General features: G+C 49.6%; 2 protein-coding genes across 5 annotated transcripts; one reads left to right on the plus strand and one right to left on the minus strand.

Annotated features, from left to right (window-relative positions):
* Window positions 1-317: 317 nt before the first annotated feature.
* On the minus strand, window positions 318-25,960 carry SYS1 (SYS1 golgi trafficking protein). Of its 4 annotated transcripts, none has more exons than XM_064475643.1 (4): window positions 25,823-25,960; window positions 25,369-25,610; window positions 23,692-23,759; window positions 662-798 (listed from the first exon to the last, which is right to left on the minus strand). In XM_064475643.1, the coding sequence occupies exons 2-4, from the start codon at window positions 25,528-25,530 to the stop codon at window positions 792-794; spliced, it is 237 nt and encodes a 78-aa protein (XP_064331713.1). In that variant the 5' UTR covers window positions 25,531-25,610; window positions 25,823-25,960; the 3' UTR covers window positions 662-791. The 4 variants fall into 4 exon arrangements, with proteins under 4 accessions (XP_064331712.1, XP_064331713.1, XP_064331714.1 ...); XM_064475644.1 differs by lacking the exon at window positions 662-798 and adding an exon at window positions 6,586-6,977; XM_010978585.3 differs by lacking the exon at window positions 662-798 and adding an exon at window positions 21,269-22,512.
* On the plus strand, window positions 7,627-14,759 carry TP53TG5 (TP53 target 5). Its single transcript, XM_064475968.1, has 4 exons — window positions 7,627-7,644; window positions 12,406-12,501; window positions 12,699-12,829; window positions 14,282-14,759. The coding sequence occupies exons 1-4, from the start codon at window positions 7,627-7,629 to the stop codon at window positions 14,757-14,759; spliced, it is 723 nt and encodes a 240-aa protein (XP_064332038.1).
* Window positions 25,961-27,472: the final 1,512 nt, after the last annotated feature.

A 27,472-nucleotide genomic window follows, 5' to 3' on the forward strand; every position in this document is an offset into this window, starting at 1 on the left:
TGACTAAAACTGCTTAAGCTGTCTGGTATAAAAATCGTATTTTTCACATTAATTCAATTATATTCATTAATTACCTTAATTTCACACATGCAAAATTAACAAAGGCTAAGTGGGGTTGTGCATTCTGAGAGTTTCGAATTAGGGATCTGTAACCCAGCTTCCCTCAAGGTCAACTTCCCTAAAAGCAGAATCGACAGCTGTTTTGTTGGTAGAAATGCCCGCTCCCAGCCCCGACATGTCCACTTCCCCAGTCCAACCTTGCGGCCGCACTGCAGAACCCTGGCTCACTGGGGCCCAAGTGCCCGAAGCAGAGGGGCATACCAGATGTCTGGGGGGTTGGGGGAGGATCTTCACAAGGCAAGAACACATCTGCTCCATCCTGATCCCCAAGGTCAATAAGTTCCACTTGCTCAAGCGTATCCACATTCACTTCCATGGACGAGATACTGCCTATAGGGGCTGCAGATCAAGAAGGGGCAAGTCAGGGAGTCAGGCTGGAGCCGATAGGATGGTCAGATATATCTGTCAGGCCCGGAGGTGGATGTTTGGAGGGCCAAGAAAACAACAGGGGAGGGGCCTCCCAAGATTCAGGACCTACAGGACTTCCTCCCTACCCTACCCGAGTCCCTCTCCCCAGGACTTAGAACTTACGTCTGTGCGACTCGAGATGCAGGTGGGATAAGGGGAAGACAAACTCTGTCTCAGGCTGTAAAATGTCCTCAAAGAATTTCTGCCGCTCCCGAAGGCGGAGCTGCTGGCGCTCCAGGGCTGCCCGAGGATTTGGGTCCATGTCAGCTCCTGGAAGAGCAAGCACAGCTATGAAGGTAAGAGGGGGCACTGGGGGGGCCTGGGCTTGGGGAGCTCCACTGCAGCCAGCATCCCAGCAGTGGGGCCTCTGGTTGCTGCCTGGAGGCTTCTGGACTTGACTACCTCCTTCCTTTCCCTGAAACAAAGTCCTTTACCACAAACTTCAAGTCTCACACAGAGGCAGGGCTGACCCTAGCTCCACAAAGGGGATGCCAGTTCCAGGCACAGCAAAAGAGGCTCCTCTGTATTCAGGGAATGCAGCCAATGGCCAAGTCTCAGTATCATGCCCTTCTGAGAGGGGTTGGAGGGACTGGTTCAGCTTAAATGGGGAGGACCCATCCTCCCCTCAAACGGCAGGGGGCGGGGGGGGGGGGAGGACAGGATAGAAATCTCAGAAAGGAAAGTCTCCTTCCTCCAGCGTTGCAACTCTGGTTCCTGCCCATCCTTCAAAACCCACACAAAGGCTAAAGCACCCTCTCCCCTACTCTCTACACACACAGACACACACAGACACACAGACACACATACACACACAATCACCACCATCCCCTCCTAACCCTGCCCTGAAGCCATTGACTTGGCTCTGCCTCTAAGGAAGTCATCTTTCTAGCCTCAATCTCCCCATTTGAAAATGGCGTAATCCTCCTACCTGCCTCCAACACAAGACACTGTTTGTGAAGGTGCTCTATAAAATGGAAAACTCTGGTCCCTGGGCTATTTAGAGGACATATCTCTTCTCTGCCTCCCACAGCTCTTTATTTGAGCTCCTCTCCTCTGATACATCTCACTGTCTTATCTCCCTAGTAGTCAGTAAGGAGCAATTGGAAGGGTGCAATCCAGACCAGGCCTCCTAGCCCCCTGTGCTGGGAGCTTTCCAGAACATGATGGATTCTGGATTCGCTCAATCCCTTTCCTGAGCCCATCACTGGAGTCAAGGGACTATCTAGCTTGAGGACCAGATCATCATCCTCCGCAGACTGCCTTCCCCACCTCCGCTGGATTCGGCGTATGGGACACTCAGGCCAGCTCCACCAGTGCTGGGGCAGGCGGCAAGGGACCTAGACCCAAGTGGGCCAGGCAGGGCCAAGGAAGTGTGGGGAAACCATGTGGCTGGGGCTGGCAGCGGAGGAGGGAGGCACTGACGCCGATTCCTGGGAAAGGCTTTTAGTGCTGCCGCCCAGGTCACAACGCTAAAAATACCCAGGGCCCCTGAGGCTGTCTGCTCTAGCAGAGGGGGCAGGGAAGGGCGAGAAAGAGGGTTCGGGAGTTGGAGGAGACCAGGGGCTCCGGGACACCGCTTTTCCTCCCACCTCACCCCGTCAACCTCACCCGACTGAAGGGGTTGCCCCCAGGGAAGCCGCGGAGCCGAGTGCGGGGGAGAGAAGGGAGTTGTTTATGTAACTGAAGGTGCAGGGAAGAGGGGTGAAGAGATCTGAAGAGATGTGGGGGTTTAGGAGGCGGCCAGGGGCCCGGCCAGCCGGGGCTAGTGGAATGGAGAGCTCCCTCTCAGTCTCTGCCCCACCCGCACTGGAGTCAGCGAGAGCGAAAGAATTCCCTAAAAGGGGACACGCCGCGACCGCAGGGGAAGGGAGGGAGGCGGAGGGCCCCCCCCGGCGGTCCCACTCGTGCTCCGGTCCCCACGCCCTCCCGCGGCACCTGCGCCCGCCGCCGCCGAGCCCCTACCTGCCGCGCCCGGCGCCCCGGCTGACTCAGTCTGTCCGCTCCGGCGAGACGGCGGCGGGGGCGTGGGAGCGGGCCGCGCTGGCTGGGGTGGGGCTGCGCCGCCGGGTCTCCCTCGGGACGAACGGGCCCTGGGAGCCGGGGACGAGGAAGAGGCGGGAGGCGGAAGTGGGGGAGGGGCGGCAGCGGGCACACGCGCTCCTCTCCGGTCGCCCGGCGGCGACCGGGAGTCCCTGCGGGCGCGATCGCTCGGACTTCCAGGGCGGGCAAAAAGTTCCCGGCGCGCATCCTTCCTTCCCGCGACCCGCCCGGCCCCTCGGCGCTTCGCCGGGCTCCGCGCGCTCCCTTACACTTGCTGCGCCCTGCTGACCCGCGCGGACCCGCCGCGGGGACACGCAGGCTCTCGGTCCCCGCACCCCAGGTACTCCTCGACTCCGGAGCAGCCCGGATGCAATCTACAAGCACCCGCACTTTGACTCCCCGGCACCCTCGGCCACGCTTGGCACGCTTAGACGCGCACCTCTCGAGAAGGCGCACGCCGGGGAAGAGAGGCTGGGGACCCGCTGCCGTCCATCGGGGCAGGTGCACTGCGGCTGGGGGCCCCCGACCCTAGGACTCACCCAGCAGCCCCCGGTTCCTGGCTCCGGGACGGACAGAGCCGCCGCCCAGCCTTCTAGCGCACTGGGCGGGGTGGGCGCCGGAACCAGGCGGGTTGCGGGTGGAGGGGTGGGCCGCTGCGCCGCGCCCCCGGACGCTGGCGAGGAGCCAACTCCTCCAGGGTGCCAAGAGGGGAGCTGCGCATCCCGGCTGGCGGGGGTGGAGGAGCAAGGCGGAAACTGTGGGCCGTGAGAGGAAACGTCCCCCGGCCCCAAAAGAAGAGTCTCCTGGACCGAGACCCTGTGCCCGTTCTCCTCCTCCTCCCTTCCACCCTGTGCCGGTATGTAGCTTCGGAAGCCAAGGAGTTGGGGTCGGGGGCATCTGTCGGAGACGATTCTGCCGTAGGGCCACTCAATCATTCATTAAACATCCTCGAGCAAGCCAGGAACTAGGAGTCATCTTTGGCACCTAACTGTTCTCCGCTGCTCACATTAAAATACATCACCCTAAATATCTTTCCAATCCACAGTTCCTCCCCGTTTCCATCACCGTCTCTCCCTTTGCTCCTACAGAACCTTCTATGTGGCTTTTCTGTACCCTGGTCCTGCTAGGCTCCATTGCCCACAGCAGTTAGTCATTTCAGAGTCGAGAGTGCTAAGCATGGAACCCCACATCAGTCATTTCAAAACGCAAGTCTGATGTGCCCCCCCCCCCCCGCTTAAATCTCTCCATTGTTAGAATGAAATCCGGGTGCTGAGATCTGAGCTGAGTCTTAAAGAAATGAGTTCAACTAGCAGAGAAGAGGGGGAAGGGCAGGTACAGAGGGATGGAGGTGTGAAAAGTCGTGACATATCCATGTTTCCCTGTCAGGGGACCTGCACTGTGTACAAATACCTAAAGCTCTGCCTCTTCTATTGTCACTGAGATCTTAAAACAATCCTGTGAGATAAATAGAGCAAGCAGCTTTCCCACTATTTTACAAGCAAGGAAACTAGTTCGTGGGAGGTGACAAGTGCAGTGGTTAGGAGCATGGGCATGGGAGTCAGACCCTCTTGGGCTGTAAACCTAGCTCCGTGCCTAGCCAGCTGATCCTTGGTTTCTTTGTCTGTTCGGTAGGAATAATTAATTCCTACCTCCTATGAGATAATTCGTATAAAATGCTTAGTACAGGACTCGGGCTTTCTGGAGATGCTCAATAAACATCAGCTGATTTGATTGTAATGGGTTCTGATAAAGGGAGGAAACTGCTTTCTTCCACAAATTTCTGCAATTATAGGAAATACACCCTAATAGTTAATACTTCTACAGAGCTTATTATGTGCTTGTCACTATTATAAGTGCTTTGCATGTGTTAATTCTTTTAATGCTCTTAACAATCCTGTGAGATAAAGACTATTTTTATTTCCATTTTATAGATACAGAAACTGAGATACAGAGAGGTGAAGGGACTTGTCCAAGGCCATACAGCAACTAAGGGATGGAGCAGAAATTCAAACCCAGATAAGATAGGCTGCTTCCAGAGACTGTGCTTGTAACCACTACTCCCAGCCTATTTCCCTTTTATCCTGTTGCAGTTTTCATCTTCCAAGAAATGTTTTGATTGGTTTGATTCTTATTCATCATTAATGGGCAAAGCAGATACTTAATCCCATGTTCTAGCACTGAGGAGAGAGGCCAGTGGATGGGAGCTCAGATCCCAAAGTCTCCTCTCCCTTTTCAGGTTTCTCCGTGAGAACAGGACTCCATGGATTATTCTGAGCTGTCCTCAAGATGGTGACAAGTCAGGAGCCTCTCTGTCCCTTCTCTCTGCCAGATATTTGCTACATATAAGGGTGGTGGGGGAAAGAGCATCCAAGTTAGAAATAATTCAGGGGGCTAAGCTGGAAGGGTGTCAGATAAGAGAAAGACCCAGGCAGAAGACCCACAAGTGAATGGCCAAAGGAGTTGAAAGGAACAGTGAGTTACAAGTAAAAGGATGGACCCTCCTATACTGCTGGTGGGGATGTAGTTTGGTGCAGCCATTATGGAAAACAGTACGGAAATTCCTCAAAAAACTAAAAATAGACTTGTATGATCCAGCAATCCCACTCCTGGGCATATATCTGGAGGGAACCCTAATTTGAAAAGATACATGCACCCCAATGTTCATAGCAGCACTATTTACAATAGCCAAGACATGGAAACAACCTAGATGCTCACTGACAGATGACTAGATAAAGAAGTTGTGATATATTTATACAATGGAATACTACTCAGCCATAAAAAAGAATAAAATAATGCCAATTGCAGCAACATGGATGGACCTGGAGACTGGCATTCTAAGTGAAGTAAGCCAGAAAGAGAAAGAAAAATACCATATGATATCACTTATATGTGGAATCTAAAAAAAAAAAAAGACACAAATGAACTTATTTACAAGACAGAAACAGACTCACAGACATAGAAAACAAACTTACGGTTACCGGGGAGAAGTGGGTGGGAAGGGATTAATTGGGAGTTCAAGATTTGTAGACACTAACTACTATATATAAAATAGATAAACAACAAGTTTCTTCCGTATTAGCACAGGGAACTATATTCAATATTTTGTAGTAACCTATAATGAAAAAGAACATGAAAGTGAATATACGTATGTATATCTATGACTGAAACATTATGCTGTACACCAGAAATTGATACAACATGGTCATTGATACAACTGACTATACTTTAAATAAATAAATAAATAAATAAGTAAATAAATAAATAAATAAATATTTTTTAAAAAGTAAAAGGCTAGAATAAGGTATACCATGCAAACACTAAAGTAAATTGTAGTAGTGATATTAATATAAGAAAAAGTAGGCTTCAAAAGAAAGACTATTACCAAGGATGAAGAGAGATATTACATAATGATAAAAGGCTGTTCAATTCACCAAGAAGACTTAACAGTCATGAATGTGTATATGTACACCTAATAACAGAGCTTCAAAAATACACGAGGTAAAAAAACCAATAGACCTAAAATAAAGCGAAAAATCTATCATACAGTTAGAGACTTCAGCATGTCTCTCTCAGTAATCAATAAAACAAGTAGACAGAAACAAAAAGCAAAGATACAGAAACTCCGAACACTATCAACTAACTTTTTCTGACTGATACGTTTGTAATACTTTACCAGCAGAATAAACACTCTTTTCAACTGCGTATAAAACATTCACTAGGATACATCATCTTCTGGGCCTCAAGAAAGTGAACCAAACCTCAACAAATTTAAGAAGAATTTAAATCATACAAAGCATGTTTAATGACTGTAAAATAATTCAAATACAAATAATAACAGAAAAAGAGCTGGAAAACACCCCAATACTCAGAAATAAAAGACAACACTTCAAAGTAACCCAGGAATCAGTGATGAGGTCCAAAGGCAATTAGAAAAACGCCTGGATTGAATAGAATTGAAATGTAGCAAGCAGCCGCCGAAAAAGCTCCCAATGTTCCTGCCCTTCTGTTTATTCATACCTTTGTCTAGTCTTCTTCAGCACTGAATCTGTGTGGCCAATAGGACATGGCAGATGACGGTACATCACGTCCAAAATTAGGATTGAAAAAAAAACAAACACCACAGCTTCCATCTTGGGTGTGGTGTGCTCTCTGTTGCTTGAGATCTTCACTTTGGAGGAAGCAAGCGACTATGTTGTCAACAGCCCTACAGAGAGGCCCACGTGGCAAGGAACTGAAGAATCCAGCCAACAGCCAGTGAAGAACAGAGGCCAGCCAGCAACTCCATGCGCGAGCGTGGAAACAGCCTTGAGATGATGGCAGCCCTGACCAGCAGTTTGGTTGCGATCTTGGGAGAGACTCGGGCCAAACCATCCAGCTGAGAGCAGTCTTGGATTCCTGATGCTCAAAACCTTTGAGATAATAAATACTTCTTGTTTTAAACTGCTCTGTGTGGGGATGATTTGCTATGCAGCACTAGATAACACAGAGATTCTGGTATCGGGTATTTCGTATCTAAAATGTGGGAGTGGCATTAAACTGGCAACAGACTCGGGAAGAGTGTACTGAAAGCCCAAAGTGCCTTGGAAAAACTGTTAACAGAAGCCTCAGGCCTTTGATAAGATTGTGTATATGTACATAGGAAAGTGAAGTAAACACTAGGGAAGAGGAATTTTTGTTATGTTGTGGCACAAAGGTTAGCAGCCCTGTTGCCTGCGGTAAAGAGGAAAGCAGAAAACGTGCCTAATGAGCTGGGATCTGGCTAAGGATATTTCCAAATCAAGTTGGAAGGTGCCACCTGGTGTCTTCTTGCTGCTGACAGTAAAACGCAAGAGGAGGGAGTGAAACTAAAGTGGCATTTCTCAAGTGAGAGTGATGTCGCCTCCTGAGGGGACATCTGGCAAGGTCTTGGAGACATTCCTGGTTATCAAAACTGGAGACGTTGCTACTGGCATCTCGTCAGTAGAAGCCAGAGATGCTGCAAAACATCCTATAATGTGCAAGACAAACCCCTCTCACCACCACCTCCTCCCCCAACAACAAAGAATTATCCTGCCCAAAATGTCAATAGTGCTGAGGGTGAGAAACCCTGAACTAAAAGGAAGGACTGTTAAATAAGAAGGAGCCAGGACTTCATGGGAGAAAATTTTAAGCCTCCTTAAATGGCAAATGATAGTAAAGTTAAAAACTGGTTTCCTAGCAAAGCTCAAATCCAGGGCATTGCCAGAAAAAACAAAACAAAACAAACAAACAAACAAAAAAACCAGTTCCAAGATGAAACTGAGAGTGTGACTATCAAATCTTTCGTTTGCATCACAGAAAGATTTAAGACAGTGCATCAGACTAGTCTTCAGTCAGATAAAAGACCTATAAAGAAATGATAGGTGTGCCTCACAGATCCTCTGAATGAAGCAGGAAGGCATCTCGAAAGCTTAAGGCTGTTGCCCATTTCAGCAGAAGCCCCATGGAGAGAAGGGCTGATCTCAAAGAAGTTGTGGGCATGGCTTTGGTCTAACAGAGTGGACCTGAACAAGATTCAGAGTGACCCACAAGTTTTTAAAAGGATTATATGTCCAGAAAGATCTCCACTTGGACTTAGAGGGGTAGAGAGAGTATAAAATTAAAAAAAAAAAAAAGGATTTCTGGTTCTGAACAAGTTAGAGTAGGTGCATTCCTCTCTATCCCTTCCACTAAGTGCAGCTTAAAATGCTGGGCATTATGTATAAAACAAACATCAAAAGGCAGACCAACTGTGAACCCCAGGGCTCAAATGATACAGCAGTGAGTTCCTGGGTTTTCTTTTGCTGGGGTGCAGAGGAAGCCTGCAACCTGGAAATGCCAAACAGGCCCAGACAAAAATTGCGCCCTTGAAAAGCCTGTTCTCTCTTGTCAAAAGATTGAGAAAGAGGCACCCGAACAAGACAGAAATCTTGTGACGTTAAATGCCCCCTCCAGCAAAGTACTAGAGGAAAAACCTCACTCCCAACCTCCACTAGCAGAAACAGAAGGGAAAGCCCAGACTTTAATTTTTGTCTCCTGAGAACAAGGCACCTCTCCCCCTCACCTCTAGGTGGTGTTAGAGGAGGCAGAACAGAGAGCCTGGATGTCATCACTACCTGGCAGTCGCAGGGAACCCCTGCCCCTCAATTTCCATGAAGTCAGTGGAGGCCTAGGCTGCCATCCCCATCCAACAATAGTGAGGCACCACACTCCCTTCCCTCAATGTAAAGGAGGCCAAGTGTGGAGCCTCAGTGTTCACCTCTGCCTAGCTGTAGTGAGGCAACTGACCCTCCGCTTCCCCTGCAGAGTGGGGTCAGTGGGGCCATGTGGGTAGCCTGAATGAATGAATGAATCGATCAATCAGTCTAATTACCTCCCACTCTCCAACAAACAAACAAAAAATAAGATTTAAATGAGATTCAGTCTTGTAACATAATTTCTGAAATGTCAAGGTTATAAGTGAAAATAATTCATCATACCAAGAACCAGGAAGGTCTCAACTTGGACAACAAAAGACAATCAGCTGATGCCAGTGGATCACAGTGGTGCTGGAATTATCTATACAATCTCTTTCAGAAAATGGAATAGGATGGAACACTTTTCAACTCTAGAGGGAAGTCTCCTCTGGGCCTGTGCTGTTTTCAGTTCCTAGCACAGGGTAGGGCCCCAGCCCTTGGTGCCCAGGGGCCCAGTGGTGGGTGTAGATGCTCCAGATGCAGCCACCAGAGTCCAGCAGAGTCCAGGAGGAGCTGAAATCATCATGACAAGGAGAGGGATGGCTGAGCAGATGGAGGAGCCACGGAGTCCTGGGGCAGACAGAGGGAGAGAGGGGAGGGAGTGTCCTCCGTGTCCTCCCTCCCAAGTCACTGCCTCGGTTTCTTCCCTGGTCCACAGCATGTTTAACCACCCACCTCATCTTCACCCTAATAACAAAGGGCATGTACAGGTAAGAAGCTGTTCAGCAGCCTGGGCTTGGTCACTCCTAAAAGGCAGAGCTCAGCCCTCCTGATGCACGCACACCTCTCTGCCCTGGAAGCAGAATGATGTGGATTTGGTTCCCACACTCGGTTGGGTATCAGATTGGCCAAATGAATGGGGTGGTGCCCTAGAAGCTGTTCTTCACAAGCTCTTCTGATTATTCTGAGGCAGCCAGCTGAGCAGGTTACTCAGAGCAGCCTGAGTTGTTCAGGTCTCCGGTGATCTGTCCCAACCCTTCAGCATGACCCCTCTCTGCCCTCATCTCCAGCCACCGCCACACTCCCCTTCCCAAACCTCCTCTACCATCTCCTCAAATCTCATCTTGTTGGTGAATGGTTCCCATTCCACACTTTTTAATATGGCAAATCTTCTACCTTGATTCTCCCTTTCCCATCTGCCCTGTTGACTTTTCTCCACACACTTATTTCCATCTAACATTAACAGTGGTGTGCTGGAACTGACTCATCAGGGCCCACAAAAGCCAATTACATGTTTAGGAACTCTGCTGGCTGGTTGTTAAGCATCACCATCATTAACAAGTAAAGTATACAAACTTAATTAAGTTAATGATTTTAAAAACAAAGGTGAAAAATGCTCAAACTCATCACTTTCTAATTTTTGACTACCTTTTGCTATTATCTGTGTTCTTGAGACTCTTTACAACTGTAGAAATATGGTAGAAATCTATAATGGTATGCTACTGTGTGCTTCCGTTCAACTCTGCATTCAGAGGCGTCACCTTGGTAGCTTGAAATCAGCCACGATAGGAGTATGTACACCACAGAGATAGGTAAACGTGAAAAATCAGGTTTCGCTTTATTATTTTGTTGATTGTCTAGACCAGGAGTTGGCTAAATCCAGCCCACCAACTATTTTTGTAAATAAACTTTAATTGTAACACAGCCAGGCCCGCTCATTTACGTATCTCGGGCTGCTCTCTCACCCCAGGAACAGCTGAGTAGTTGCAACTATGTGGCCTGCAAATCCTAACATGTTCACTATCTCACCCTTTACAGAAGAAATTTGCCAACCCCTGGTCTAGTCTTAAGAATGTAGTGGAGGAACTGTCAATAATGCAGATGAACTGTGATTGTGCCCCGTCCACAGCTGTTCCAGGCAGACCGCATTTTATTGCACTTCGCTCTACTGTGCTTCACAGATACTGTGTTTTTTACAAACCGCATGTTTGTGTAAACCCTGTGTCAAACAAGTCTCCCGGAGCCATTTTTCTAACAGCATGTGTTCACTTCATGTCTCTGTGTCACATTTTGGTAATTCTTGCAGTATTTCAAGCTTTTTCATTATTATACTAGTTGTGGTGATCTGTGATCTGTGACCTTTGATGTTTTTACTATGACTTGCTGAAGGCTCAGATGATAATTAGCATTTTTTGGCAACTGTTTTGTTATTAAGGTATGTACATTCTTTTAGACATAATGCTATTGTTGCACACTGAAAGGACTACAGTAAGGTGTAAACATAACTTTTATACGCACTGGGAAACCAGAAGATTCGGGTAACTCACTTTATTGCGGTGGTCTGGAACCCAACCTGCCATATCTCCAAAGTACGCCTGTACATTGTAAATAACACATACTGAAAAAAGTGGAGAAAATACACTTCTGGTATTTGAAAACTATGATCCAGTACAGCAAATAAATCGAACAGGTCATTGAGAAATGAGCTGAATTCCAGTATCTTTGTATTTTCACTTTTTCACTTTCTTCTTACTCTTTATAGTGTAAATGAAAATATCAGCATTCATGTTGGAACTACACGTGTTCATCAGTTACAACGAGAGGTTGACTATGGATGCAAGAGTTAGGCAAAATTCAAGAAAAGTATGCTATAAGAATAAACTGGCTTTACAGAACTTACAAAAAGAGTATTGTATAATTTTATTATGTTAGATTTCTATCAGTAAAATGCATAATAAACATACATACCTATACACTTTGTTTCAGAGAGCCAATTATTAAACATTTACAGACGCACACACTGTTTTGTTTCCCCTCCACTAGAATGTAAGTTCCTCGACGGTAGGAATTTTCCTTTATTCCAGCACTTAGAACAACACCTGGCACGTAGCAGGTGCACCGTCAACATATGTGACATGAATGAATAGACAGATGAGCATAACTGGCATCCCGGGTTTCCTGGGTTGGCTGTCAGATGTTACATTTCCAGCTCCACCATTATCCATCCAGCTGTGTGGTCTTGATTAAATTACTTAATTTCTTTGAACCTTGGCTTCTCCGTTAAAAAAGAGAGGATAATCCTCCTACCGCACCGGGAGGTGGTGACAATATGTGCCTCTGTCTGGCACCTACTGGGTTTCTCCACAGACAGGAGTTTCCTCACCCTCTCCCCCGCCACACTCACACACCCCTTGGAGACCCAGCCCTGCTGCTGTCACACATTTCAGTGATGTCACAGCCCCCCTCCCTGGGAGCTCCAGCACAGCCCTCCTGATGCCCAGCCTGAGTGCTGGCTGAGCTGAGAGGGGCAGGGTGTAGGCAGTGCCTCGTGCCAGTCTTGCTCCATCTGTCTCTGAGGCCTCACAGCCCCAGCATGAGTCCATCAGCAAAGAAGAGGCCCAAGTATAGAGTGGTTTCCAAGGTTGGACTTAGGATTGGACCTAATGGGGATCTCAACAAAGAGCCCAACCACACCCAGGGCAGGCGCCTTCCAGCCTGGGAGGGAAAGGAAAAGTGAGGGGTGAAGGGAGGTCAGGAGAGTTAGAATGGGCTCCCCATTTTGGCCCCCAAACCAAGGTGACAAATCCCAGTCTAGGGTTGGTCAAATCATGCTCAGACAAATGGAAAGGCAATTGGAGGCATTCAGGGGATGCTCCTGTGTTAGCGCTCTCTTTCTCTCTGTCAGACACAAGATGAGGAACCACAGGACAAGATACAGCAGCCTGTCAGCAAAGTAATTGAGCGGAACCGACTTAAAATGGTGAGATGCCCCATTTTGGTCCCTGCTTTGGAGAGCCTGAGCACCACGCAGAGCTGCTCCTGGCTGCCAGGTTGAGGGACCCAGAGGGAGTCACCCGACCCAGCCCTGAGCTGAGCTGAGCCAAAGTCCAGGTGAGGGGTGGGAGGTTATCCCAAAAAAGCCAAAGCTTCTGTTCTTCTGGCTTCTTGCCCCATCAGGTGTTAAAAAACTTGTCACTCTTGAAGCTGCTCAAGTGCTCGAACCCTCGGATCCAAGAACTGCATAACCTAGCCAAAAGGTGCTGGAATTCACTGCTCAGAGTTCCGAAGATGCTCAGGATCTCCTCTGGGTGAGCTCAGCCTGCCCGTGGCCCCCACCGTGGGCCCAATAGCTATCCCCACTAGGAACAGGCACTGTGTTAAGGAATTTGGAAAACCACATTTTCATGAAGGCTCTGTGAGAAAGGTATTTATCCGTTAGCCCTATGTTACTGATGGGGAGCTGAGGCTCAGAAATGGAGTGACTTGTCTGGTTAATTGCAGTTAAAGCTGGTAAGTGGCAGAGAGAGGATTTGAAGCCGTGCCCAGCTAATATCAGAGCTCTGATCATAATCATGGTCATCATCATCTAATCATGAGAGTAACCCCCGCCCTTGGGGCTCTGAGCAGCAAGGGCCACTCCTCCTGCCCCTCTCAGGTCAACACCACTCAGAGACCCACCTACAGACTAGTCTTCTTGCTGAGGCTCAGTTTCCCCACAAGTCACATCAGGTTATTAAGAAAGCTGACATTTGAGGCACCTGCTGAGTGCCAGGTACTATGCAAAGCCCTCACCATTTACCTTATTCTTTGCAATAATCCTATTAGGTAGACAGAATTCTCCCAGTTTTGCAGATGAGGAAGCTAAGGCTCTGAGAGGTTACATTTCCTGCCCTAAATCACACAGACTGGTAAGCGGCAGAGGCAAATTTGAACCTCAGCTTGTCTTGAAAATCCTGCTGTGCAGGACTGTTGTGAGGGTCCTGGGCCAGACACACAGCAGCACCCAGTCAGCGGTGCCATTATTATCCTCAGGATGGTGATCATCTCGAGCCTGAGGCCTCTCCCTCTGTACACACGCTCAACTAGGATGGGGCTGCCCGCTGCGGGGACTCAGCCTATAAGAGACACCCTTTGAGAAGTCTCATAACACCTCTGCGTAACTCCAGCCCTCTGGCTCCTCTCTCAGAGTTGCCCTTCTGGATGCAAGCAGTCAGAAGACACTGAGCCAGAAGGGTCAGGATCACCTAGTCCCAGAGTTTTCTAACCCTTTTCAAAGCAGTAGGACCTCTCTTCAAATCTCTGTCCCCAAGCCCCAGTTGTGTTGTTGGGGCAAAAATTTATCCTGCCCCACACCCTGCCCTTCCAGGTGTGTGTGTGGGTTGGGGGGATTTGAGCTAGTCCCTCAGAACCCTAAGGTTTCTTGGAACATAAATTGAAACAACAACACTGGACTAGTCCACCCCATCATCTGAAACCCAGAGGGGCAGAACCCTAACTGAGCGGCCGATGTAGACAATACATATCTCTAGGTGTCCTAACTACTAGACACTGCCTTACGCCTTCCAACCTCTCACATCCCTTCTGCCAATACTCATCCGTCCCCTGCCCCAGGCACAAGGGTGGTAGAGAAGCTTCTTTTCAGGCTCTCTCTAGCTTTCCTGACAGGCTCCCCTGGACTGGCCGCAGCAGCTATCTTGGGGCTGGCAGGAGGCCCAGGGCCTGAGTCCCGCTCTGCTGACAGCCATTCCTCTCCCTGCCAGAAACGACGGCATCCAGAATAAAGTGGAACAGAATGACGAAGAGCTCCAGGAGGCTAGGTGCCCCTACAAGAAATTGGAGCCCACAGGGGAGTCACTGAAACCGAAGGCAGGATTAGGGGAGAAGCACACGGCACAGGAAGCAGTGTCACAGAAAGAGGAGCAGATAGAGCCTGAGGTCCCAATGACATCGAGGGGCTGTGGCCTGACCACTGGCCCTGGAGCCCGGGGGAGGCAACCACCCACTGGGAACCGAGTCATCTTCCTGAAGATCCACCAGTACAGAGGTCCCATGAGGGACAAGAAGCAGCTGGAAGCAGCTGACCAGTGCATCTGGTTTGAGGGGCTGCCCACACGAGTCCACCTCCCAGGGCCCCGGGTGATGTGCAGATCATCCGCCCTGCGCTGGGTCAAGCGCTGCTGCACCCGCTTCTGCTCAGCATCACTTGAGCTGCCCATGGTCCATCCATACAAGGTGTGACAATGCCACTGCCAGGCCAGGGTGAGAGGCAGGCCCCAAGCCAGGCCCTGAGCTGGGCCCCAGAGTTGGAGGGCTTAGGATCCAGAGTCCCCAGGGCTGTGGCTGGCAGTGCTGGGAGGCTGCATCTTTGTGTCCAGACAGGGAACCCCAGAGAGGCAGAAGCCATTGACCAAGGTCATACAGCAGGGCAGGGGCTAGTCTGGGACCTCTCAGGACCCAAGTAGGAGCTCTGGGTCCAAGTGGGAGCGTGGGTTCTGAGGTTGGTCATCCCATTGCCTGGACACCTTAGGAGGGGCCACCACTGCTATGGCTCAGACTCTCACAGTTAGAAGTAAAAGTGAGTTTAGGGATTTCCAAATGTGGGGGGAGGGAGAGTGGTCAAGTAGGGCTCTGCCACATCCCATCCCCTCTTAGGTCATTTCTCCATTTGTTTTATTTACTCATGCTTCAAATAACATTTATTATGAACAAAAACTTCCTTAGGTGGGTAGGGGAAGAAGAACAACAACAAAATACTCCAGCCCCTCCACTGAAGTCCCAAGAAAGGAAGGGGGTGGTGGGCCTAGGGGCCCAGCTGAAAGGGTGGCTGCCCTTTCAGCAAAACCAGCATCTCCAACCAGCCAGACGCTGCAGCGCCTTGGTCTGTGAGCCCTCTCCTCGGACAGCAGAGCCCCCTGGGGGCAGTCTTAGCTCCTAACTGACAATGAGGTCTCTGCTCGCAGGTGTGACCTTGGATGGAAGCCAGAGGTGTGAAGCTACCGCGGAGATCGCGCAATCATCTGAACGGGAGGGATGGGCGGGAAATTTGCGAGTCTACAAATAAAATCTCTCATATGGCACTGAAGAATACCACCGCTGGCCCTGCCTGTTTGTCCGAGGCTGGGAAGGATGAAGGAAAGAGGCCCTCTGCGGAGGTAAGGGGGGAGAGTGGGAGTCACGGCTTCAGGCTAATTCCACCCCATCCCCAGGCCCCTGAGGTCAGTCTGGAACCCAAAACAAAGAAGCCAGAGAGCTGCCCCTCTCCCCCACCTCTACAGGCCGGCCTCCTGAGGGGTGCACTCTATGAAGTCATAGAAGGAGAAAGCTTGTTGTGTGCTTCCTGGGTGCCAGGTGCCTTGCAACAGCCCTGCAAGCCAAGGAAAGGAGGAAACCGCACGAAGGACATGCACAGGCTCACACCGCTAGGAAGTGGCACAGCAAGAACTCTCATCTGGGTCTCCTGGCTGCTCCCCGTTTGATTTCCCGGAGAAAGGAAACAGACGCAAAGCAGCACTCAGCCTGCCACGCACGTGCGCTGCGCCCTGATTATCACAGCGCCGGCTGTCAACACATGTTAGCTGTGAATGTGAAATGTGCCCCTCCTGGGTCACCGAAAGCACAGAGTCAGGCAGGGAATTGGTACTTCGTCCTCCCGCTCCCGGGTGACAAGGCACAACCACCCTCCAACCCCAAGTCCGGCTGAGGTCACCTTCTGTAGGTAGGAGCCACAGAGTCCTGAAATGTGCACATGGGGAGAGGAAAACCGAGAACGTTCTCCAGATAAAGACTACAATCCTTCCTTTAAAAATGAACAATAGTTACCATATGAACCAGCAATCCCACTCCTGGGCATATATCCAGAGAAAACTCTAATTTGAAAAGATACATGCACCCCTTGGCTATTTCCAACAGCCAAGACATGGAAGCAACCTAAACGTCCATCAACAGATGAATAAGTAAAGATGTGTGTGTGTGTGTGTGTGTGTGTGTGTGTGTGTGTGTACACACATATATATATATATAAATGGAATATTACTCAGCCATAAGAATGAAATAATGCCATTTGTACCAATGGATAGACCTAGAGATTATCATATTAAGTGAAGTGATTCAGACAAAGACAAATATATGATATCACTGATATCTGGAATCCAGAAAAAATGATACAAATGAACTTATTTACAAACCAGAAATAGACTCATAGGCATAGAAAACAAACTATGGTTACCAAAGAGGAAAGGGGTGGTGGGGAAGGATAAATTAGGAGTTTGGGGTTAACATATACATACAACTATATATAAAATAAACAAGAAGGACCTACGGTATAGCACAGGGAACTATATTCAATATCTTATAATAACGTATGATGGAAAAGAATCTGAAAGAGAATATATACAAATATATATGTATCTGTATCACATTGCTGTATCCCTGAAACTAACACAACATTGTATATCAGTTATACTTCAATAAAATTAAAATTTAAAAAAAGACTATAATCCTCCATATTCCCCTAGAGGCAAGCTGCGGGGCAGTGGGTGCCCTCGGGAAAACAGGGAAGCCATCAGAGCCTCGGAGGGGCGCAGAGTCCCCCCACCCTCACCCCAGCCAGGGCAGTGACAGAGATCCTCAGATTAGGAGCGAGGGAGAAGGATGGGTGGGGCTCCCGCTGAACCCTCCCGCTTGCACCCCTCCTCCCCACTGGGGCTCAGCACCGTGACTGAGCATCCGCAGGGCGGGCGCCGGCGGAAAATGGAACGCGCTTCCCTTGGGGCAGCGCCAATAGCCTGAGGGCTGCACCGCGCTGCTCAGCCAGGGAAAGGCAGCTGGGCACTTCGGCGGCGGGCTCCCTACCTGCCGCCGCCAGCCTCCGTCCAGGTGCGGCGCTCCCCTCCGGTGCACCCCACCCCTGCCTCCTTCGCGCAACCTCCATCCACCCTGTAACCTTCACCTCAAGCCGTTGTCTTCCGGCTCATCTTGCACTCCTGCCCATTTCCTGGGTAGTCTGCATTTCTATTCCCTTTCTAGACCCCATTAATTCCATCAGCCTTATAAAATAACCTCTACTCGACCTTTCCTCCCAAGCATCTTCCATTCCATCAACCTTCAAGTGAACTGTTCTGCACACTCTATCAGCGGACTGTCTGGGCAGCGCGCTCCCAACCCCAAAACCAAACTCTGTGGGGTGAAGTGAGGGCCCTCCCTGCACTAGTTTTCATGGGAACCTGCGGGGAGGGGGACCCCCAGGTGGAGGCCAAAAAGGCGTTAGCCTGGTAAGATTGGCAATTTCCGCTTTGTCCCACTGGAAGCCAGAGCTGGGCCCCAGCTGCCCACGGGCAATGCCATCAAGTGAGTAGACAGGAGCCTGTGTGCCTAGACTGGGACCCAGCAAGGCCAGGGTGCCACTGGAGGAGTAAGGATGCAGCTGGAGGAGTAAAGATGCAGGACCCATGTGAATGATTCCCAGCAGGGCACTCCTTCCAGCCTTATCCCCTCCTGCTGGCATTTAGGCTCAGGGTAACCTGCCTCTCATAATCCCAGAACTGGGTTCTGCCCACAACCACTCTCCCTTCATTTTACCACTTCAGCCTGAGGCTCCTCTTCAGGGCACAGTTAGATCCTGATTAGGGCAGGATGCTGCAACAGATATCGGGGATCAGGGACCACCAGAGAAATGGCTCCCGAACAGTTAACTGGGAGAAATTTTAGTGTGTGAGTGGATTTTAACAAGTCACATGACCTCTCTGACCCTATTTCATTGTTTATAAAACAGCCATTCCAGAGGGCTTTGAGCTAATCAGGTTTGGTATAGTTGAAGCCAGTTTGTTGGGTGTTGAACAGACATGTTTGACCTTTTTTCCAGGCCTCCTCACTATAATAAAGCTCTAAGGCCAGTACCAGTCCTGTTTCTCACTTATGAGCAGTTGCCTAACTGCCCACCTTTAGGGGAACAGCTGCTTGTTTAAAAAAAAAAAAACCAATCTTAGTGTCACATTCACAACCTTTTGCTAAAAAAGCTAGATCCCCAAGACTGTCCCTCAGTCATTCTGACTCAAACATGACTGGAACATGAAAAGCAGGTGAGGTTGTTGAAGCAGACAGGTCTAGTTTCTTATCAGCTGGGTGATGCTGGGGAAGGCTGTTTACTCCCAATCCTCAGTTTCTTTGTCTGCAAAATAGGGAAAATAAAGATGCCTATCTGACTGATTAAGTGAGAACCATCTAAATCACTTTGCAGTGCGTGGCACATGGAAGCTATGGCTGTACCTGGACCACAGGCAAGCCTGTCTCCCATCTAACAGCTGAGGCTTCAAAGAAAGGTGTCTCCTCTGTAAGATGGGGAGGGGGCGGTGGCCCCAAAACTACAACTGCTTAGATTCATGGATCACTTCCTGTGTGCCAGGCACAGCGCTAAGTGCTTTACACATGACATCTCACTGAATCTTCACAGCAACACAGGTAAGTTCAACCCAGGGACAGTGAAGTAGCTTATCCAAGGTCTCAGAGCTAGTAACGTGACTCCAGGACTTAACCGTGCACTCCACTGCAACTCTCTGAAGCCCTCCAACACTGGACCCCTAGAATTCTTACTGGCTTGGCCAGGTAGGCTGGACAGGGATTAAAATTCTCAGCTCCCTCCAACCCCTCTTGTCTCAAAGTTCTTTACATCCCCCTCTGCTACTTTCCTACAGAAAATCTCAAGCAAGACTGGCTTTTAATCCCCTCTCCACCGAGGATCTCTCTTGTGCCCAGAATCGGGCACTACCTCCCCTGCCCCTGAGGCTCTGTGGTCCCTGGGCTACAGACACAGGGAGGAGTTCCAAGCCTGCAAGCTGACTACTCTCTGGGACTGCCAGAAGGAAGCTACCCTGATCTGGAAGTCACTTTAGAGTCTAAGACTGCTTCCAAAGAACCTGTTTGAGCTGTGCCCACTCTCCATCCTTGGCCCCCCGGAGTTTCCTGCGCTGCCCCACTGGTATATGCTGGCTGCCATCTTGGCCCCTATTTGGCTCTGATCTGGACAGACCTGCCTAGAACTAGGGGTTAGAGAAACCCTGTGAGCCAGACATCCCTTTCGCCTTTCCCGTCCGTCTGCGGGTTATAAACTATTCTGAGCACCAGCTATCCCCCAGTCCCCACCTCTCTCTCCAAATGGCTGGAGTTCAGGTAGTGGATGGGATGAAGGCGGGGCCTGGATTTCAGACCCCTATGCCAACCCAGTGGTAGGGTAGAGGTAACTTTCTCACCTAGGTACTCTTCTTTACCCTTTGGAAATAAAAACATTTCCTACATTCTTATGTTCACTTGGAAATCTGTGGCCACAATTAATGTACTATCAGTCTTTCTTAGAAAACTAGTAATATTTATAAAGCACTATGTACATCCTTAGTATTTAAAACAATACAGTAGGATGAGAAGGTATGATTATAAGGTGCAGACTGTTTAACCAATAAGAACGTAAACATCCTTAACTAGTAATTTCTTCAGAATGAGTTTATTAATGTCACTACCAGAACCCAAATCTTGGCTCTGCCAACTCCTGTCATGGAACCTTGGGCAAGGGCCTTACAGCCTCCTTGTCTGTAAGACACACGTGATGATATCCCCACTTCAGGGGTTGCTGTGAAGATCAAGTGAGCACGGGAGTGTAAAACACTTAGTCTACTGCTGGACATCTGTCCACAAGCACTCAGTGGGTGTTATTCAGCACTAAAATGACAACCTTGTCACCACCATTGCCCAGTCCTCGCTGCAACTTGCCTCAAGACACTGCTTTGTTCTTTTAAAAGTCAAAAAGTCTCAGTCAAGTCACATAATTTTTGACCCCCAACTGTCATTCAGCTTAGTCACTACCCACTACAGGAAAAAACTTGGCTCCCCTGAACTTCGGCAGTTTCCAAAAACCCAACTGAGACTCATGGGGCAGAGATCTGTCATCAGAGAAGACGTGCAGAAGAATGGCACCAGCCCTTGGGGGAAACTCCCAAAGAGGGGCGCCAACGCAGCTGGAGGCCTGAGGGAGGCCACAGACATGGGACTTGTGTGCCCCAAAGCTTTTCTCAAAAGAAAGGGCCATGACTTTGGAGTTTGTGGTGTCTACGGGGGGACTCCACCAACCCAGGGGAAGTTATCTCAGCTGGTCTTACCTCCTGGACCCTGCAGCCAGGATCCGGGGCCCATCAACAACCCGCTTCCCTCCAACTGGGCCAGAGCCCTCTGAGTTACTGAGATGCCTCACTGAACATGTTCCCAGCCTCTGTCCAGGCAAGTCGACTCTTAAACCTTCATCCTGTCGGCCTCAACTCCCTGTTCTACAGGGCTGGGAGCCAGGAGGCTAGAAAGGCTTCCTGGGGAGATAGCAAAACTCCTCATCTGTGTAGCCCTGACACTGAAAGCTGAAAACTGACAGCTCTTCTGGGCAGGCTCTGGAGGACCCAAAGGGGAACAGCAATGGCTTCAAGGCAGAAGTGGGTCTAGACCAGCAGGTTCCACTGAGCACATTCAAAAGTCACTGGCAAGTGGGGAAGGAATCCTGAGAGTCATGGTGGTTCACCCAAGGCATAGCAGGGAAGGCTGCAGGTGGAGGGGTGGAACACAGGAATTCCCTGCACTTAGTGTTTCAACCAAATGGAGGAACACTCTGGGGTTCGGAAAGAAGAAGGCGGCCTAATAATTCTTTGCAGCTCCTTTGTCTGGCTGTGCTAACCTCTCCTAGCCCCAGTCATGGCATTACAAAGTAAACACAGGCAGAACCATGGAAAATACTGTATTTATGTGCACAGGTAGGGCAGCTACAAGCCCCCCATGGAGAACACTTCACCCCAAAGAAAAATCTTAGTAGCTAATTCCTGTCTCCCGTGGCACAATCAGTGCACCTCAAGCTGGAAGGCTGGGCTTCCAGTGTCTGGGCACCCACCGTTCCCTCCTCACCATGGAATTCCAAATTAGGCAGCAGAAGGGAACTCTTGCCTGAACTGAGGGTCATTGGGAGGCAGGGTGCCTGGTCATCCCTAGAGAACAGGCAGTGACTCTAGTGCGAGGGTCTGATGGGGAGCGATGCTGGGATTCTTCTCTGGGTCCTACAGCCCGCGAGTTGAAAGCTGGCAGCAGGGTGGGGACCCAGCAGAGAACCAGAAGACGGTCTGTCATGAGTTCATGGGTGCGCGCGCACAGGCGTGTGGCAGGGCACAGGTTGTGCGTTCTCCTTGTGCTTGATGCCTCCATCTGCCGTCCTCTCCCTGTCGGCAGTCTGCTACTTTGCGCCGAAGTCTCTCTAACTGTGGCTCTGGGTCCGGAAGCCAAGTGTTTCTCCAGACAGAATAGCTGCAGTTCAGCAACATGGCCCAGGTAGCAGCTGTCCCAGGGAGGAACGACAGATGACTACAAGAGTGGTTTGCTCCAATCAGATATCCTTGATTTTTTTTTTTCCTTTTTAAAATAACAGGCTGGTGACAGGTATGATGGCTCAAGAGTAACATGGTTTCGATTCTGTTATTACTCTGAAAGAGGTCCCCTCGCTGACCTCCCAGAAACCAAGGTTTCAGCAGACAGAGGCCCTTCTTGTAGCTGTGATCTTGACTGCTACCCGCCTTCTTAACAGGGCCTCACTCTCTCTCCCACACCAACAGAGGCTTCCCATTTCCCGGGTTCCTCTCAGACCTGGGCTGGACCTCATCTGGATGGTCTGAGGAGACCAAGGTGTTGGGGCAGGGGGGTGTCAAGTGCCCACCAGGGTGTCCAAAGGACCCAACTCTAGACATTGGACTTAGGGGCTGAGTTGAGAGGGATCTCCTTGAGCTCCGACCGCATGCACAGGTACTCCCCGATGACAGCCATGAGCGCAATGCACACGGCCTGGACCAACCACCAGGTCAACGCCGAGGGGAAACGGGAGCTGTAGAACCAGCAGCCCAGGAGGTGAAAGAAATGGACAGTGACAGTGAAATCCAGACACTGCTTCCCTCGCCGGATGAAGTACAGCAAGCCCAGGGCACTGTGGGGAGAGGACAGCAGTGAGTTGTCACTGGGTTGTCCTGGCCTTAGATTTGATTATTTGGGGAGTGGGGGACAATGAGGCTGACAGCATAGTGGTCACAAGCGAGCGAGGTAAGTGGGAAGCGAGGGTTACAATATTAGATGCCTAGAGGAACCTGGCAGGTAATGTTGAGAGTGGATCAGTCTGGGGAGAAGGAAAACAAAAGTACGAACTTGATGACAGATGCAAATGTCACTCAAGGGGAGCCTAGAGATTGGCAGGGATTTGTGGCACCAAGAAGCATACAGGTTCCATCTGAAGTAGGGCCTGCAGCTAGACAAGTCATCATGCTAGAAGGTGGACCTGGAGTTAAAAGATCATCCCACATCCCATTTTTTTTTAAGAGAAGCCAGAAATCTGGATTTTTAACATAAAATATCCTGATTTCCAACTAAGTGAAAAAAATCTTAAACATCCTATGTGGGCTGACAACCGTGTAAACCAAGCAGATATCTGGGAGCCAAACTGAGGTCAAAGTTACCCCACCAGTTTTCGACCTCCAACGTGAGATCAAGAACAGCAACGTGCAAGGCACTGTTCTAAGAACCTCCTGTGAATTAAGTCACATAACCCTGACAATTATGAAGTGGGTGGTATGATCAGCCTCACTTTACTGATGAGGAGGAAACTGGGGCTTAGACAGATTAACTTGTCCACAGTCACTAGACTTGTGGAAAAGCTGAGATTCAAAGCCAAGTGAGTCGGCCTCCAGAGCCTAAGCTCTTAATCACTATACTAAACTGCCTCTCAGTCAAAGCCCTTAGGGTACAGATGGGGACCTCAGGTCTAGAGAGAAAGGAAGGAACTTGGCCAAAGGCATATGGGCTGAGAATAGAACCCAGTTCTCCTGATTCCCATTCCAATCCTCTCCTCACTTCATTCCACACCAGGGAAGGGATCTGAGATGGAAGCTGTCCCAAGGCAGCATGCACAGAGTGACACAAGAGCTTTCCAGCTAAGTCAAAATCGTGACAGAAGAAGCCCTGTGATGGAGCGGGTCCCAGAACTGGCTTCTGTCACCCACGTTAGTCCACCACTCCCCAGAAACAAGCACCAGCCTGTTTCATGCCCGAATTTTGGAAGTTAGTTCCAGTGCTAAGACCCCAAAAGCTGGAGAGCAAAACTGGTGATACTCACCAGGTGAGGGCGTTGAGGACGAAGGACATCGTGGAAAGCCGGCCAGGAGGGGTGGAAAAGCCCAGGATCTGAGGGGGAATCACAAATGGAAATATGCTGGAGAAGTGACTTGGCAGAGACCCAGGCTCCAGGACCCAGGCAGCCCTCCTAAGGAACAAGTGTTCTTCTCTGGGGAACAGAAACCAATACGCCTCCTTCACCTACATGGTGGACTGGCTTCAACAAGGTGCTTTCACAGACATCCATCACTGGATTTCATCTGACCCCTCACAGCAGCCAGGAAGGGATCATTATTCTCAGTTTGCAACAGAGGAATAAAAGCTCAGAGAAGTTAAGAAACTTGCCCAGAGTGATACAGTAACTAAATGACAAGAATAAGGTTTAGAATAGGGTTCAGCGAACTATGGCCCCAGGGGCCAGGCATTTATTTTTGTAAATAAAGTTTTATTGAAACACAGCAGCATCTATTCACCTAGTATTGTCTCTGGCTGCTTTTGTGCTACAATGGCAGAACTGAGTCATCGTGACCTAAGATCTTTATGATCTTGCCCTTTAAGAAAAGGTTTACAGCCCCTGATTTAGAATTCAGGTAGTGTGCATGACATGGCTCCTCAACAAAGCCCAGGATTCTCACATGTCCCTCCTAGAAGGAGAGAGGCACCTACGAGGGTACTGCTAGGCACCTGGTGGGTGTGCAACTTCCACAATAAAATACTATCAAACACCAAACACCTGTACATTTTCAGCCTGCAGAGACCGCTGACATCCATAATCTCATCCTCACAACAACCTCATAGAGCTATTACTATTATCGTTATTCTTACCCCTTTTTGGTTAATAACTTGCTATGCAGTTATTATCCAAAAATAATACATACAGAATGAGCAGCAGGAGGAAAGATTCCATCCCAGATCTCCTGGCTCCAAAATCTATGTTCATTACCATATACCACATCTGCCTCTGAGAAGCAATCACCTCTGAGCCTTCCCTTACACTCTGTAAAGCACTTTCTTATTCCTGGGCCCCTCTGGGACTCATAACATTTTGCTGAGGACAATTATTCTATTCCAGAAGAGAAAACAGGCTCAGAAAGGTGAAGCAACTTGCCCAAAGTCCCATAGCTAGTATATTTGGGCCTCGACTGGACACTAAGCGTCTCTGAATCCAAAGTACAGGTTCTGTGTGTTGCAGTCCACGACCTCTCCGCCACTGATCTCGTCGTGATTTTGCAGACAGGAAAACTGAGGTGCACAGAGGTGACAACACTTGCACCAGGTCACACAGCTAGTACATGGAAATTAAACAGAGGCCTGACTCCAAAATCCAGGCATTCTCCATTATACCTTCGTGAATGCTCTTTTATCCATCCCCCTCTCCCCAGTGTGGCACCTGAGAATCTGGGGCTCAGAGAAGTGAAGTCACTTACTCAGTATCAGAAAGGAGGTGTTTTAGGTTCCCTAGAACGCAGGCCTGTTTGTTACAACACCCTGTTTGTACTAATCTGCCTCCCTGTTACCAGTCATTCCGTTTTGTGGATGAGGCAGCCGAGACTCAGAAAGGTGATACCCTTTTCCAGGACCATAACGCAAGAAGGTGGCCCAGCTGGGCCTAGAGCCCAGTAGTGTCATATCACTCCGTGAGGCCGAGACCCCGCTCGCGCCGGCCAGGGGACCCTACCTCGGCGTCGAACATCTGGTCCAGCGAGGGGCTGCTGCGCACCAGCCCGTCCACCAGCGCCAGCCAAAGGCCCAGCGAGCCGTAATAGACGGTCTGCATGAGGACGATCTGCGACAGGATCAGCAACGGGTCCCACACGTAGCTGCGGAACTGGCCCGCCATGCCGGCCCGCGCGGCCCGGCCACCGCCCGGGCCTGGGTCAGCGCCGCGGCCGCGCCATGGGCCCCGGGCCACACCGGCACCTGCGAGGACACATGCCGGGCCTCAGCCAGCAGGCCGTCACTATGACAACGTCGCCCCGCCCGGGAGGAGGGACTGGGACGGATGGGGCGAGCCCATTCCGGGAGTTGGGGGTGGCGGGGAGGACAGACCCATTCCCGGGGTGAGGGGAAATCATGCCCAATCGGGCTGCGCGGGTCCCGCTCGTACTAGAGCTCCTTTGGGGTTCACTCACCGGTGACGGACTCGAGGATCGAAGCGTCCGAGCGTGGCCCAGCCTCACCCGCTGGCCCCCGAAACGGTGACAGGCAGGACCATGGAGGAGAGGCCCTACCGGCCTAGAGAGGCAAAGCTCCAGCGGCTGCAGCGGCTGTAGCGCCTGCGTAGGAAGAAATGATTCCGGGGACAGAGGTGGAAGGGCGGGGCTGAGAGTGCGCAGGCGTAGTGGGTGCAATCGTCGGTGGAGCCACTTAAACCTGGGTAGGACAGCCCGGAAGCGAAGTGCACACATGCGCACAATGAAGAATGAAGGCGAACGGAAGTGAGGCATGAGAGCGCTAGAGCTTGCGTGCCCTCTAGAGGGGAATCTTGAAGAAAAGGAGAGTGGCTAGGGCACAAGATAGAGAGGTGGCCAAAAGTGCAGGAAGGATGTTTGGGAGTTAACGAGGTGATCATGTTGACTCTGTTTTCAGCCTAGATTCCCAGCGTTTTCTTTTTCCTAGTCTGGGATAACTTGAAATGAACCGGTGAGCAATCCCACACATGATTTTCCGTCAGTTTCCGGTTTACAGATGATAAAGCTAAGGGCTAGAGAAGGAAAGCAACATACTGTCTCAAAGACATAGAGTCGGTGGCAGTCAGAATTAGAATTCAGGTGTTTCCAACACCACAGCCTTGATTTCGAGGCTGCTGAGTGCCGGGCAGATCTGGACACGTGCGAATGAGGCAGTCCCTGCTCTCACACACAACCTAACTATATTAGAAGGCTGACTAAGTGGTGTTTTGTAATGTGTGTGTCCATTTTTATTTATATATTCATAATTTGGAAGTCTTACCTAGAAGCAGATCCTGACTCTGCCTGCTGCCATAACTGTTTTCTCTCTGCCTTCTCTTCTGAGTTGAAATAGTGTGGACAGTCAGTAAATATTTGCTGAATGAGTCAAGAATAGAGAAAGGGCAACAGCAAATCGATGCGTCACTTCATTCCTGCCTCAGCCGACCAAGACTCCTCAACTTCATTGATTCTAGGTTCCCCTTCTCTGGAATGGAAGGAAGGGAAGTAACTAATTCCAGTAAAAGAATCTAGGTTTTAGAGCCTGCTCTTCCAGTTGTGTGACAAGCAAGACACTTCCTTCTTTAAACCTCAGCTTCCCTGTTTATAAAATGAGGAGTTAGACAAGATGAACATTTTCCATCATTCAGTTTGCCCTCCACTAATTATCTTCCCATTAAAAAAAAAAAACTATCAAAAATCCATGTAACTTGTCAATCAAAATTTCTAAACAGTATGTGATAACCATGTTCACCTTTGAGTTGATACAGTTCCAGACAAAAGTAAAGAAACTTGAGACTCTATCAAGAGTAAGTATGTGATTTCCCTTATCATTGGGAAATATTGTAAACAACTCACTTGTTCTCCAGTTTGGAAGTCATTAAGGCCTTCAAAATTTCTGAGGTGATTTCCAGTTCAACTGTTCTTTTAGGCCCCTCAGTTCAGCTCAGCAAATCTCTCTGGTCCATTGATGACTCACAGGATCTAATGTTTCTGAGAAAACATCTGTTTATTGTATCTACGTGATCTTGTTTCATCCTCACAATCTGAGAAGGTAGATATCATCCCTCCTTTTATTTATTTTGTATTTATTTATTTATTTTTAAACGGAGG

Source organism: Camelus dromedarius, chromosome 18 (genome assembly GCF_036321535.1).
Source record: "Camelus dromedarius isolate mCamDro1 chromosome 18, mCamDro1.pat, whole genome shotgun sequence".
NCBI classification, from domain to species: domain Eukaryota; kingdom Metazoa; phylum Chordata; class Mammalia; order Artiodactyla; family Camelidae; genus Camelus; species Camelus dromedarius.

Bases quoted from the DNA above. Each gene is read 5' to 3' on its own strand.
- TP53TG5 (XM_064475968.1), top strand. The intron at 12,502-12,698 runs GTGAGATGCCCC...TTGCCCCATCAG, and splicing joins AGCGGAACCGACTTAAAATG to GTGTTAAAAAACTTGTCACT. The intron at 12,830-14,281 runs GTGAGCTCAGCC...TCTCCCTGCCAG, and splicing joins ATGCTCAGGATCTCCTCTGG to AAACGACGGCATCCAGAATA.
- SYS1 (XM_010978585.3), bottom strand. From the start codon at position 25,530: ATGGCGGGCCAGTTCCGCAGCTACGTGTGGGACCCGTTGCTGATCCTG. The intron at 23,760-25,368 runs GTAGGGTCCCCT...ATTCCCCCTCAG, and splicing joins ACCAGATGTTCGACGCCGAG to ATCCTGGGCTTTTCCACCCC. The intron at 22,513-23,691 runs GTGAGTATCACC...CTCTCCCCACAG, and splicing joins GTCCTCAACGCCCTCACCTG to TGCCCTGGGCTTGCTGTACT.